The 14,481-nt window shown below is 38.2% G+C and overlaps 1 protein-coding gene across 7 annotated transcripts in view; it reads right to left on the reverse strand.

The window, feature by feature from the left end:
• Nucleotides 1-466: 466 nt before the first annotated feature.
• LOC126963219 (arf-GAP with GTPase, ANK repeat and PH domain-containing protein 5-like) overlaps nucleotides 467-14,481 on the reverse strand; it is a 38,848-nt gene continuing 24,833 nt past the window's right edge. For 5 of the 7 annotated variants that reach the window (XM_050805363.1, XM_050805358.1, XM_050805357.1 and 2 more), the window contains 4 exons: nucleotides 13,954-13,988; nucleotides 6,635-6,735; nucleotides 3,999-4,034; nucleotides 467-687 (listed from right to left, as the gene is read on the reverse strand). In XM_050805363.1, coding sequence (XP_050661320.1) covers nucleotides 555-687; nucleotides 3,999-4,034; nucleotides 6,635-6,735; nucleotides 13,954-13,988 — 305 coding nt within the window. In that variant the 3' untranslated portion in view covers nucleotides 467-554. Of the gene's footprint in view, nucleotides 688-3,720; nucleotides 5,274-6,634; nucleotides 6,736-13,953; nucleotides 13,989-14,481 lie in introns of those variants that run through there. The other 2 variants (XR_007728981.1, XM_050805364.1) reach the window with 2 other exon arrangements.

The raw sequence follows: 14,481 nt of genomic DNA on the forward strand, positions 1-14,481 counted from the left end.
TTTAGTTATTTCTTAGTCTCTTGCCATTTTGTAGGACTGCAGTGACAGTTTCTCAGTCTTTCCTTATCTTTCCTAACCGTGACACTTTGAACCAGTATTGATCAGTATTTGTCAAATGTTCCTCGATTTGGGTTTGTCTGATGTATTTCCAAGATTGGACTGAAGTTATGCACCTTTGGCCATTACAGTACAAAAATGATGTGGAATCCTTCCCCGTGCATTCCATCAGAGTTATGGCACTGGTAGTTCTTCTTACTGATGATGTTGAACTTGTTCAGTTGGTTCAGGTTTCTGCTTGAACAGGGACCTGGGAGGCAGAGCCTGCAGGGAGCCGAGATCACATGATTGCACTCCAGCCTGGGCTACAGAGAGAGACTCCACCAAAAAAAAAAAAAAAAAAAAAAAAAAAAAAAAAAAGATACATTTTCTGTTATTTGGGTGGTATATTTACTCATACTAGCTCACTAAACAGAGCTGCAGATCAGTTCTTATTCCAGCACATTCTTTTTACAACACTTAAGATGACTAAATGTAACATGAAATGGGGAAGATTTTTAAAAAGATGCCTTTGATTTCAGCATGAAACAGATACAAGTGTATGATGAAAATACAATCTCAATAAAAGTGCCACTTACTGTAAATGAGTATAACTCTTCATCACATACGCTCAAAGATCCATCTGCATCTCTATAAAATAAGAGTGTGCATTACTTCAAAAACTGTTAATATCTTAGTATAATACCTGTTTAGTAAAATACTGCCTCCTGTGTGCTTTGGTGTTTACTAAAGCAGTTTTTACGAATTCTTCTCCTGGATCCTGACTTGCAGAGGGTTTCTTGACTACTTCTTTCTCAGCACTTCATGTCCTGTACTGTGAAGTCTTTTATACGATAACCAGTCAGAAATGCCTATAAGTATTGACTCTCCCTAACAGGCAATGGCAACAAACCAAATATATTTTCACTCTTCTAACCACACACTGAAACACAAGAATGTTTTACAAAGCAGTAGTGATGAACTTTAATAAATGTAAACGTGATTCAGATTTCCGAGCTTCCTTTCTCTTTAGTTCTCTGTAGTATACTCTCATGATGTATTTATGTATTTTCTGTTGTTTGAATTAAAAACTCATCTGCCTTTTTAAGAGGCCAGTCTTTGATGAACTTTAAACTTTGTAAAGCTAATGCATTGTGCCTACGTGATAAACCAGTGGTTTTCCAAATGTGCTCTGTGGACCTCTCAGGATCCCCAAGACCCTTTCCAGAAGGCCTAAGAGGCCAACTGTTCTTTTTTTTTGAGACCGAGTTTCACTCTTGTTGCCCAAGCTGCAGTGCAATGGCGCGATCTCGGCTCATGGCAATCTTTGCCTCCCAGGTTCAAGTGATCCTCCTACCTCAGCCTCCTGAGTAGCTGGAATTACAAGTGCCCGCCACCACACATGGCTAAATATTTTAGTTTTAGTAGAGATGTGGTTTTACCATGTTGGCCAGGCTGCTATTGAACTCCTGACCTCAGGTGATCCGCTCGCCTCAGCCTCCCAAAGTGCTGGGATTACAGGCCTGAGCCACTGTGCCTGGCCAACACTGTTCTGATTCATACGAATTAAACCTGAGAAAGCTGATTAAAAATTTTAAAAATTTGTAAAAGTAATACAAAGTCATTGCCTGCTTTTTCGTTGACACTTGCCATGACTGTATAAAAGTAAAAATGGGTAAAACTGCTGGTTTCTCAGCATAAATCAAGGCAGTGGTACCAATTACATTAGTAGTCACTCTATTCTTTACTGTCCCCTGCAGTTAAAAAAGGTAGCCTGAATTACTTAAGAATGTCTTTGATGAAGCAGTAAAAATTAATGTTATTAAATCTTGATATGTCTCCTTAATATTCTGAATAAGTGAAAAGTTAACAAGAAGTGCTTCTGCTGACTGCAGTATGGTTGTTGTTTTTTTGTTTTGTTTTGTTTTTTAAATAATTCATGATTTAATTGTGAACTGAACAACCAATTTTTTCACAGAACATCGTTTTTATTTGCAAGTATAACCGGACCAGCGCTGTGGCTCATGCCTGTAAAATCCCAGCACTTTCGGAGGCCAAAGCAGGCAGATGGCTTGAGCTCCTTCAGGAATTTGAGACCAGCCTCGGCAACATAACGAAACCCTGTCTCTACCAAAAATACAAGAAAATTAGCCTGGCGTGGTGCCACACATCTGTGGTCCCAGCTACACAGGAGTCTGAGGTGAGAGGATTGCTTGAGCTGAGATCATGCCAATGCACTCCAGCCAAGTGACAGAGTGAGACTCAGTCTAAAAAAAGAAGTACAACTATCATTCTCAAAAATAAATGGAGAGGTTGTCCCTTCAAGGAAAATAAGTATTTGTTCCCAATGATAAAATGTAAGCTTTCCTGAGGACTTTGAAAAACTTCTTCCTGCTACTAGGCTTGACAGCTTTTCAATAGTTAAAAGTGTTTTAAAGTAAGATTGGTGGTTAAACTAAAAGTGATTTTTGACATAATAAAACGTAAACCAATATATTCCAAGTAACTAATGCATAACATTATAAATGCAAGTATGGGGGGGGGGAAGATCCATTTAATGTGCAACAAAGATCAATGAGTACTGATGGAATACATTTATTAACATGGAAAATGCCACTGTAACTAATTTAAGAAACTAGCACTTGTGAAGTTTTGATTTAGTATTAAAGAATACCCATAACTGCCTGAAAACTTTAAAAATACACCTTTTACCAGCTACATATTTATATGAGGTTAGGTCATCTTATTAGTGCTTTTTTTCTTTTTTTGAGATCAGAGTCTCCCTCTGTTACCCAGGCTGGGGTACAATGGCGAGATCTCAGCTCACTGCAACCTCTGCCTCCCAGGTTCAAGCGATTCTCTGGTCTCAACCTCCCAAGTAGCTGGGACTACAGGCAAGCACCACCACGCCCAGTCATTTTTTATACTTTTAGTAGAGGCGGGTTTCACCATGTTAGTTGGGCTGCTCTCAAACTCCTGACCTCAAGTGATCCACCCATCTCGGCCTCCCAAAGTGCTGAGATTACAGGTGTGAACCACTGCGCCCAGCCATCTTATTTTTTTTATTTTTATTTTTTTGAGATGGAGTCTTGCTCTGTCACCCAGGCTGGAGTGCAGTGATGCAATCTCAGCTCACTGCAAACTCCGCCTCCCAGGTTCAAGCTGTTCTCCTGCCTCAGCCTCCAGAATAGCTGGGACTACAGTTGCGTGCCACCACGCCTGGCTAAGTTTTTGTATTTTTAGTAGAGACGGCGTTTCTCCATGTTACCCAGGATGGTCTCCATCTCCTGACCTTGTGATCTGCCCGCATCAGCCTCCCAAAGTGCTGGGATTACAGGAGTGAGCCACTGAGCCCGGCCTCTTACTGCTTTTTAAAAGCAAATTAGAAAGAAAGATCTAGAGAATCCAGTTGTCTCCTATTAAGCTCAACATGAGAGACTTTAAATAATATAAATACATGACACACTTTTTACTCAACTTTTTATTGTAGAAAAGTTATTTTTCAGTGAAAAATTTCTGTTAATAATATCGTTCTCAAGGAATATTTTCTGGTATTACAACCTGGGCCATGGGTTACTACTGACATCTAGTTGGTAGAGGCCATGAATGCTGCTAAACTCTCTGCAATGCACAGGACAGTCCTCACAACAAAGCGTTATCTAGCTCATAATATCAACAGTGGTAAGACTGTGAAATCTAAACTAAAAAGATTTTGAAAAAAAATCTCAGTTTTCTATTTCTACCACAGTCAATATCAATATAATCAACATAAACACACTCTTTGAGATGCTCAATCATTTAAGAATTAAGAGTCTTAAAGAATAAAGAACACAAATAATTTGCTTCAATATTTTAGCAGGCACAATACAGCTTATGATGTCTAGAGCTGTGACCTAACACTGAGCTTGATATCTTGCAAAGTAATTAGCTAGAATAACAAGACAGGTTTCTAAAAAGCTCACCTTTGCGTGCTATCATGATGTATCTCCAAGGTCACTCTGTGGAAGGAAAAACAATTCACAACAATAGATGTTATCATTTGTTAGGCCTGAAGACATTTTTTAAAAGGGGGGCAGAGGAAACTCTCCTAGCAGCCCTGAAATTCAAATCTTCTAGTTCGGAACAGCACCATAAGGGCACTTTGTTTTCATTTCTTGGTTTTTCACAAAAATATAAGAACCAAAATGTGAGGCAATATGCTGTTAAGAAGACGTTCTTCTGTTGATGATTGTAATATATAAATAATAACAGATTTCCCCATTATATGCTCTTCTACCCACAAAACCGTTCGTCCCATGTGATTTATTTTATGTGTTTGTTTATTTTTTGACCCAGAGTCTCACTCTGTTGCTCAGACTGGAGTGCAGTGGTGCGATCCTGGCTCACCACAATCTCCATCTCTGAGGTTCAAGTGATTCTCATGCCTCAGCCTCCCAAGTAGCTGGGACTACAGCTTTGCACCACTCTGCCCAGGTAATTTTTTTGTTTTGTTTTGTTTTTGGGATGGAGTTTCACTCTTGTTGCCCAAGCTTGAGTGCAATGGTGCGATCTTGGCTCACCACAACCTCTGCCTCCCAGATTCCAGCCATTCTCCTGCCTCAGCCTCCCGAGTAGCTGGGATTACAGGCGTGCACCACCACACTCAGCTAATTTTGTAGAATGAGGCCAAAACAACTGAGGGAGGGCAAATCTCAATTTTAGTTAATAGGTCTACACAATATTAGCACTTTTTAAAAAGCCTGTAACATTAGCATGTAAGATGGATATGTCTATAGTGCTTCAAGTAGTTTTCATTTCTGAAATAATTTCACAAATCACGGAATTTAAAGTTACATGTTGGAAAGGACCAATGACCTTACATGATATTTAATTCAACACTCATTTTACGGATCAGGGAAACAAACCTTAAAACTGACTTGCCCAAGGTCCCACCAAATAGGAGCAGTTTCTCATCCTAAACTCAAATGAAGCCGTGGCTCTCAAACTTTGCTGCAAGTTAAAATCACCTGAGAAGCTTTAAAACGGCCTCATCTTCAACATGAGACATTTTAATGTAATTAGTGTTGGGTATGACTCTGGGCATCAAGGTTGTTGGTAAAAGTTTCCCAGGTGATTTCAATGTGCAGCAAAGTTTGGAATGATTGAGCTGGGGTGAAAATCAGAATCTTCTGGGATGCCTTTCTTCACATAAAGATGCCTCACATCCATCCCTATTTTCCTAAAAGGCTTCTCATTGCCTAGAGATAGAGGGAAAGTGGAGATGGGAAGATACATGTGTTTGCAGAGCTGTATTTTGAAAAAAACCTTGCATAAGTGATCTCAGTGAGTTCCACCTATCCCACTGACAACACTGCACTACTGACTCATGATAAACATTTTTCAGAATCTTTTCTTGAAGCCAATTTGCCCTATTCATTTGCTTAATAAACCTGTATTTCACCAATAGTTAATATACCAAATAATTATTTCTCAAACTTGCTGATGGCAAATTAAAACTTACTTTACTTTCAAAAGTAGACTTCCAAAAAGTAGAATAATGAGGAAAAAAGCATGAAATTTGTTTAAGCAAGATTAATCTTCAAAGGTACTTTTGAATTGTATGCTAACACATCAAAATCTTTTGAACTCAAAGAAGCCAGGGACTCTAGTCAAAGTAGTTTTGGTGTATGTGTGCTCAAAGATTTCAGAGATTTGGCTGACTACAGACATTTAGTGATTACTCAACAGGTCCCAAAGCTCAGGACTTGAGACAGAGTTTGAGTCCAGTTTTTGCTGAAACACAATTTCATCACAACTATTGTTAAAAGGGAGAGAAGAAAGTGACATTATTATGAGTGTAAACTTGCCATTTTTAATTGAAGTAAAAGTTACTGACAATTGAATTAGCTAAAAAGGCTAGTGCATTTGAAACAAAATTGTTTATAAGCTAGTTATGTTTACAGAATGAAAAGTAAAATTAAAGATAAAGACATTAATATTCTAAATTAGTACTTTCCAAACTGTATTCTAAAAATCAACACTCATAACCCAAGGAGATGATAATAATGTACACTGGAAAGCCCTTATGGAGGTGGTGCTGGTGTTGGTTGTTGTTCCTTTCAAAATAAACTTCATCTCAGGGTGCTCTCAAAGCACATCTTTGTGGCCCATGAGGTGCTCACGCACAATGAGAGAAATTCAAATGCAGATATACTGTGGTGTCAGAAGAGGAAAAGCTGTTCCTTCTTCCAAGGCTACTGTCCAAAGTAGTACACACTGATTTAGGCCTCTAATGCACTGAACAACTAAGTTTTCATGAAAAACATTCAATAAAGGGAACCTATCCTTCTCACTGCATTCAAAGTGTCTCAAGGCATAAAGGCATCAAAAAAATACACTTTTTCTGGGACTGTTTCTTTGCTAACTGATTTTTCCTTCCACCATGACATCTAAGATTAAAAGAGAAATTGATACTTAATATATACTTAATATATAGAATCTGGATATCAATATATAGTTGACTCCAATTTCTTAAACCGATTGCTGAAGAGGATAACCAAACGGCTGAAATAATTTTAGAATAAAGGGATCTATCCCTTGGCAGTATAGTTGTACTCACGATATTACTGTCATTGTAAGATAAGGCTGGCTGGCTGTGTTGTCATCAAGGAAGATTGTTGAACATGAGCTGTATTGTTGACTGAAACGCACAGTAGATACCTGAAGGGGAAGGGAAGTGTAAGTTAAACTTATCAAAGTGTATTTTTTCTTGGTTAAAATGTCAAATGACAAAGCACTAAGATATTTCTTACACTCCATGAACTGCCTGAGTGCGGTATCATGTGCACTCTACAGAGAACCCATTGGAGGCTCTTAACTTCCAGAGACGATGTTTAAGATATGGGTCATAAAATGCTGCCCTTAATATGGTACCTGTCATCAAACCTAACAAGGATTTTATGAATTCCCTTTAAAAATCATGAGAAAAGTTTAAAATAAGATTTCATTGTTTTTTTCTACAGCAATATAAAGCAGCCAGGAATTTCTATTTCTATGATTTACTTACTACGATAAAATACAACGTATTAAATAATACTGGTACAAGAGCATTTTATTGCAGTGACTACAAGACTAATGCATTTACTAAATTACTCATTCTAAATGTATTATTTCAGGCGATATTGTGACAAAACAAGTGTTTCAGATTCAGAGGCTCTGTTGTGCCAGGGTTGCTAGGCCACCAACAAGCGAGGAAGCCATAGGTTTCTCTAGTCCTATTTTCTTATGTGGAAGATAAAAACAGTATCACTTAAATATTCTCTCACACCCTGAAAACAGATGACAACTTAAAAAATCTTTTGCTTCTGGCCCGGCGCAGTGGCTCACGCCTGTAATCCCAGCACTCTGGGAGGCCGAGGCGGCTGGATCACGAGGTCAGGAGATCGAGACCATTCTGGCTAACACAGTAAAACCCCGTCTCTACTAAAAAGTACAAAAAATTAGCTAGCCGAGGTGGTGGGCGCCTGTAGTCCCAGCTAATCGGGAGGCTGAGGCAGGAGAATGGCGTAAACCCGGGAGGCGGAGGTTGCAGTGAGCCGAGATCACGCCACTGCACTCCAGCCTGGGCGACAGAGCAAGACTCCGCCTCAAAAAAAAAAAAAAAAAAAATCTTTTGCTTCATGTTTAAATAAGACTGCCATGACATGCCTCAAATGAGACTCTCAGAGAATACTTTCCGTTCATTTCAAAACTTGATCAATTTCATTCTGTAAATCATCTGACCTGCACCTAGCCATTTTCCTGCTCTACCCCTGCTCTCTGCCTAGAATACTGCTTTTCTCTTTCCTTGCTTCAGCAAGCTCGACTCCATCTACCTTCTTGGATCTCTTTGTTGGCAGTCACTCAAAAAATGTTTTTTCTACACTAATTAGTCGAATTCACAAGATACGAATTCTTGCAGAGTGTTCCCCTCATGAGAAAGTACGCCTCTCCATAAGAGTACAGGAGGGCCCTTACTCTTCTTACCTCCAGTGCTGAGCACAGAATTTTGAGTAAATCCAAAACTTCGACAAGTGTTTGACAATTCAGTTGTAATTTGGAAGATAAGTCTTACTACATTTAATTACAGCAAAAACATTACTAACAGTTTACTGTTTATAGGTATTATTTAAGGTAGTCAGAAAATAGAAACGAAAAATCTAACGTCAGTCAGCATAAATCAGACTATGAAATTTTATGACCTTTAACAAGAAATGGAAGGGGTTACTTAGTAGTTTTAAGGTTTCATAACAAAAACTAGAAAATAATTGTACCTAGTAATTTAGTAAGTCAAACCCAAAGCCTTACCATCAAAGGTCCAGTACCCGTTGGACGCTGATGCCCAACCACTGACTTCTTCCGCTGTGCTGCCTCTCATTTTAACCCATTAAAAATATTAAAGTTGTTTTCCTTGTAGAGGTCTTCATCTCCTTGGTTAGGTCTATTCCTAAGTATTTTATTTTATTTTATTTTATTTTATTTTATTTTATTTTTGCAGCTATCATAAAAGGGGTTGAGTTCTTAGTTTGATTCTAAGGTTGGTCGCTGTTAGAGTATAACTGAGTTACTACTTTGTGTACATTAATTTTGTCTCCTGAAACTTTCCTGAATTCATTTATCAGTTCTAGGAGCTTTTTGGAGGAGTCTTTAGGGTTTCCTAGGTATACAATCATATCATCAGCAAACAGCAACAGTTTGACTTCCTCTTTACCGATCTGGATGCCTTTTATTGCTTTCTCTTGTGTGATTGCTCTGGCTAGGCCTTCCAGTACTATGTTGAATAGAAGTGTTGAGAGTGGGCATCCTTGTCTTGTTCCAGTTCTCAGGGGAAATGCTTTCAACTTTTCCCCATTCAGTATTATGTTGGCTGTGGGTTATTACATTGAGGTATGATCCGTGTACACCGATTTTGCTGAGGGTTTTAATCATAAAAGGATGCTGCATTCTGTCAAATGCTTTTTCTGTGTCTACTGAGATGATCATGTGACTTTTTTGTTTTTAATTCTGTTTATGTGGTATATCACATTTATTGACTTGCGTACGTTAATCCATCCCTGCAACCCTGGTATGAAACCCATGTGATCATGGTGGATTATCTTTTCTTTGAGATAGAGTCTTGCTCTGTCACCCAAGCTGGAGTGCAGTGGGGGTGATCTTGGCTAACTGCAACCTCTGCCTCCTAGGTTCAACCCGCCTCCCAGGTTCAAGTGATTCTCCTGTCTCAGCCTCCTAAGTAGCTGGGATTACAGGCATGCGTCACCATGCCCAGCTAATTTTTGTATTTTTAGTAGAGACAGGGTTTCACCATGTTGGCCAGGCTGGTCTCAAACTTCTGACCTGGGGATCTGCCCACTTCGGCCTCCCAAAGTGCTGGGATTACAGGCGTGAGCCACCGTGCCCGGATGGATTATCTTTTTGATATGCCATTGGGAACTACAAAACATTGCTGAATGAAATCATGGACACAAACAAATGGAAAGACATCCCATGCTCATGAATGGGTAGAATGAATATTGTGAAAATGACCATACTGCCAAAAGCAATCTATAAATTCAATGTAATTTCCATCAAAATACCACCATCCTTCTTCACAGAACTTGAAAAAATAATCCTAAAATTCATATGGGACCAAACAAGAACCCACATAGCCAAAACAAAATTAAGCAAAAACAAATCTGGAGGCATCACATTACTTATTTCAAACTATACTAGAAGGCCATAGTCACCAAAATAGCATGGTAGTGGTACAAAAATAGGCACATACACCAATGGAACAGAATAGAGAACCCAGAAATAAACTCAAATACCTATTGCCAACTGATTTTCAACAAAGCCAACTAAAACATAAAGTGAAGAAAGTAAACCCTATTCAACAAATGGTGCTGGGATAATTGGCAAGCCACATGCAGGAGAATGAAACTGGATCCTCAACTCTCACCTTACACAAAAATCAACTCAAGATGGATCAAGGACATACATCTATGACCTGAAATCATAAAAATTCTAGAAGATAACATTGGAAAAACCCGTCTAGACATTGGCTTAGGTGAAGACTTCATGACCAAGAACACAAAAGCAATTGCAACAAAACAAACAGGTGAGACTTAACTAAAGAGCTTCTGCACAGGGAAAGGAGTAAACAGACAACCCACAGAGTTGGAGGAAATTTTCCCAGTCTACATATCTAACAAACAGCTATTATCCAGAATCTATAAGGAACTCAAACAAATTACAACTACAAAAACATGGAACCAGCCCAAATGCCCATCAATCAAGGAGTGGATAAAGAAACTTTGATATACATACACATATATTTTTAAGGAATACCACTCAGCCATAATAGGGAATAAATTAATGGCATTCTCAGCAACCTGGATGAAAGTAAAGACTATTATTCCAAGTGAAGTAACTCAGCATGGAAAACCAAACATCATATGTTCTCATCCATATGTGGGAGCTAAGCTATGAGGATGCAAAGCCATAAGAATGATACGATGGACTTTGAGGACTCGGGGAAAGGCTGGGAGGAGGGTGAGGTATAAAAGACTACAAACTGGGTTCAGTGGATACCGCTCAGATGACGGGTGCACCAAAATCTCACAAATCATCACTAAAGAAATTAGTCATGTAACCAAATACCACCTGTTCCCCCAAAACCCTATGGAATAAATAAATAAATAAAGTACAGCATTTTTCTCAGCAAACATAAATAAAATAAAACAAAGCTAAAGTTCACATTTTTCGCTCTCCTTTTGGGCAGGACAAATTTTAGATATGTTTTTAAAGAATTAATAACTTTTTTCCTTTTTCTGAGACAGGGTCTCCCTTTGTTGCCCAGGCTGGAGTGCAGTGGTGCAGTTACAGTTAACTGCAGCCTCAAACTCCTGAGCTCAAGCGATCCTCTGCCTCAGCCTCCTGAGTAGGAAAAACGAAAGGCACATGCCACCAGGCCTGGCTAATCTGTTATTTAACCTTTGTGTAGACGTGAGGTCTTGTTATGTTGACCAGGTTAAAAATGAACAAATCTTAATTAACTTAAATATTTCTAACACTTTGGGCCTTCACAAAAACAGCTCCATGTCTGTTGTGAAGTAAGGGAAGTATATGGCGGTGGATAAAGTTTAAATGAAAATATTAAACAAGGCCTTAGGAGAAAAATGTAATATGCTTATTATACATACATTAATTTAAAAAATTCTCTGGATTAATATCATTAATTATACTCAAATTAGACTTTGATTTAAGCATAGGTCCTAAATTTGGATTAAATATAATAGATTGACCACAAATTTATTTCCCCTCCCTCCGCAAGTCTCATTAATCATAAAATAAAAGTTAACACATGACCAGGAGAGAAGGTTGACAAAGATAATTTTTAATAAATGCTGAGACATAAAAAATAGATAAAAGAGTAGTAAATAACACTGAAGCACAACTTTGGTGCCTACAGAAAGTGACTGGAACCGAAGCGAGCCAGTTTGTCTTGCAGAACTAAAGGCAGGCTGTGAACTTACAGGCAAATGGCACTTTGGAAAGTAGGGTAAGATGTAAAACAAAAGCCAGCAAGGTCAGTTGAAAATCTCTAACCAGAGCCCCGAGTCCACCTGTCTTTCCATCTGACAAGAAACTTAGATGTGTGTTCTCTGGATGTATCAAACCTGAGAATTCCTGGCTCAGAGATACCATGGCTTAAACCTGAGATATAAAGAAAACTGTATACCAAAAATGGAACTCCAACTTCCTTCGCTAACTCTGCTTTTGGAAAGCAAGTGGCCATGTTTTTACTTCCCAGGCAGAAAATTGGGAGATCCTTCCCAGAAGAAACTGAAATGTCTTGAATAAAGATCCCCAGATAATACACTGAGGTCCCCCAAATGAAAAGCTAGTTTGGCTTCCAAAACCTCACAGTGAGTGCTATCAGCTAACAGAAGTCCTACTTCCAAATAAAGCAGGCCAGGGACCACCACACATTGGATGGAAGCCTCCAACAACAGAAATCAAAGCAACAGAAAAAAGGAATTCATGGGAGCAGTTAAAACCAGGAGCAAAACTAAAAAAAAAAAATCTTAAAACACTCTCAAAAATATAAAATTCAATAGAAAGAGTAGAGGATAAAGTCACAGAATATCCCAGAACTAGAATAAAAGGACAAACTGAAAAAAATAGAAGGGGAAAAATTAAAAACCAATGCAGGTGTACTGGTCTAAGCAGCCTAGCGTCTGAATAACAAGACTATCAGTAAAAAAGTAACAGAGAAAATTAAAAAAAAAATCTCAAGAAGAGATAGTCTCAGGTTTAGTAGTCTCAATAAAACGAAAAGATCTCCACCAAGCTGTTATTATAAAATTTCAGAACCTCAGAGAGAGATAAGATCCTAAAAAGCTTCCACAGATACCTAAAACCTGGTTGTAAATAGTGTATCACACACTGGCAATAAATTCAAGAACAACACTGTAATGACAGCACAACTGCAAAATGTCTTCAGAACCATAAAATCTAGATTCAACCTAGAGGTGTCCTCTCTATCAAAGAGGAGGGATTTTAAGACTGGCCATCTCTCTAAACATCTCCACCCAGGAAAATGTGTTCAGGTACAACTAGAGAGGATTACCGGACAGAAGGAAACACAAAATCAGGGACTCAGGCAATCCCACACAAGAGAGCAGTTATGTGAGATCCCAAAAGACTTTAAGGAGATAGCACAGAAAAGCAGACATCGAGCATATCTAGGGAAAGCCACTCCATACTGAACTAGGATGACAAAAGGCCAAAGAAAGTTGCTCCTCCAACACACACACAAAAGGAACAGATGTGTTTTCGCAGATGGAAAGTATCTTTGAAAGGCATGTGATAAATGCTACAACACTTGGGGGAAAACGGCTATTAGAAAATAAGCAAAGGAATATAGTCAGAAAATTATCTTCATGCTAAAAAATAATGGATGTGAAAGCAAACAGACCACCCAGAGTCTCCTTACTATATTTGGATGGATAAACTAACATAGGCTAGGAAAAAAGAGAAGATCCAGGAGAATTGCAGAAGTGCTCAGATTTCAGAACTGTTTCAGAGACAGGATGAAGGACATGTAATGCAGAGGCACAGTGAAAACACCATATGACTTAGCAGTGAATAATATTTGCAGAGTCATAATCATGTAAATATTACTGATTTAATGAAGAAGTGTGCTACTATTGGAAGAAACAGAGGGAGGAACATAAGATCATGGTGTAGCAAGAAAGGTATGCTTTTACCTGCTGTGATAGAAAGTCAGTAGACTGTGCTGGCAATTAACTTAGCTCTTCTATTTTTGTTATTTCATTAAAAATAAGATTAAATATTTCAGGCAGATTTTTTTTTTTTTTTTTTGAAAAAGAGTTTCACTCTCTTACCCAGGCTGGAGTGCAGTGGTGTGATCTCAGCTCACTGTAACCTCCACCTCCCGGGTTCAAGTGATTTTCCTGCCTCAGCCTCCTGAGTAGCTGAGATTCCAGGCATGAGCCACCACGCCCGGCTAATCTCATATTTTTAGTAGAGACAGAATTTCACCATGTTGGTCAGGGCTGTTTCGAGCTCCTAACCTCAGATGATCCACTCGCCTCAGCCTCCTAAAGTGCTGGGATTACAGGCATGAGCCAGGATGCCCAGCCTTAAGGCAGATGTTTTTACCACAACCAGACTATTGAAATTCAACTTAAATATCAGAAATCCTTAAAAGGACACACTAAGCTAAAGACTTTTCTGGATACATTTAATACTTAGGAAAATAGAAGAGTTTTAGAAAATCCACAGAAAGGGGTCCATGCTATCACCACTGGGTCCACACTGTAATTTAAAGAAATCAAGAGAGACACACTTTTATGTAAAACTATCAATTTCTTAACTATTTGACTGTTTACTTACGTGGTTTGTACAGTTGCTTCTTCTTATTTCTATAACTAAGAATAAAAAAGAAAAACTGGTCACTTCTGATACAAATGCCATAAAATAAAAGTAGTTGTTAACATCTTACTGATTACTCCTATGTAAAATGAGACAAAATTCCATTAAAAAAATTATTTTCAATAATTTATAATTTAAATTATCTGGCATGATTAATTTCATAAAGTTTCTATTACATACAAATGAAAGTTTCTATTTCATAAAGTTTATATTACATAAAAATGAAAGAATCCTCATGTACAAAGGAAAAGGGCAAAAAAACTAGGCCAGATGAAAAATTTAGCTAATAAAAAAGTTTAACTGTTGCATATATGAGCCATGATCCATTAGTATTCTCTCATTCTGTGTTTACACATAGGTTACTTTAATTATCAGAAGCTAAGAGCTAACAGCTCTAAAAACTGCTTCCTGACCAGACACCTATCTCTAGATGCAACAGAATCCCTGTAAGCATCTTGAACCACACTTAATGGTTACCTACTAATATGT

Source organism: Macaca thibetana, chromosome 9 (assembly GCF_024542745.1).
Source record: "Macaca thibetana thibetana isolate TM-01 chromosome 9, ASM2454274v1, whole genome shotgun sequence".
In the NCBI taxonomy this organism is placed as follows: Eukaryota; Metazoa; Chordata; class Mammalia; order Primates; family Cercopithecidae; genus Macaca; species Macaca thibetana.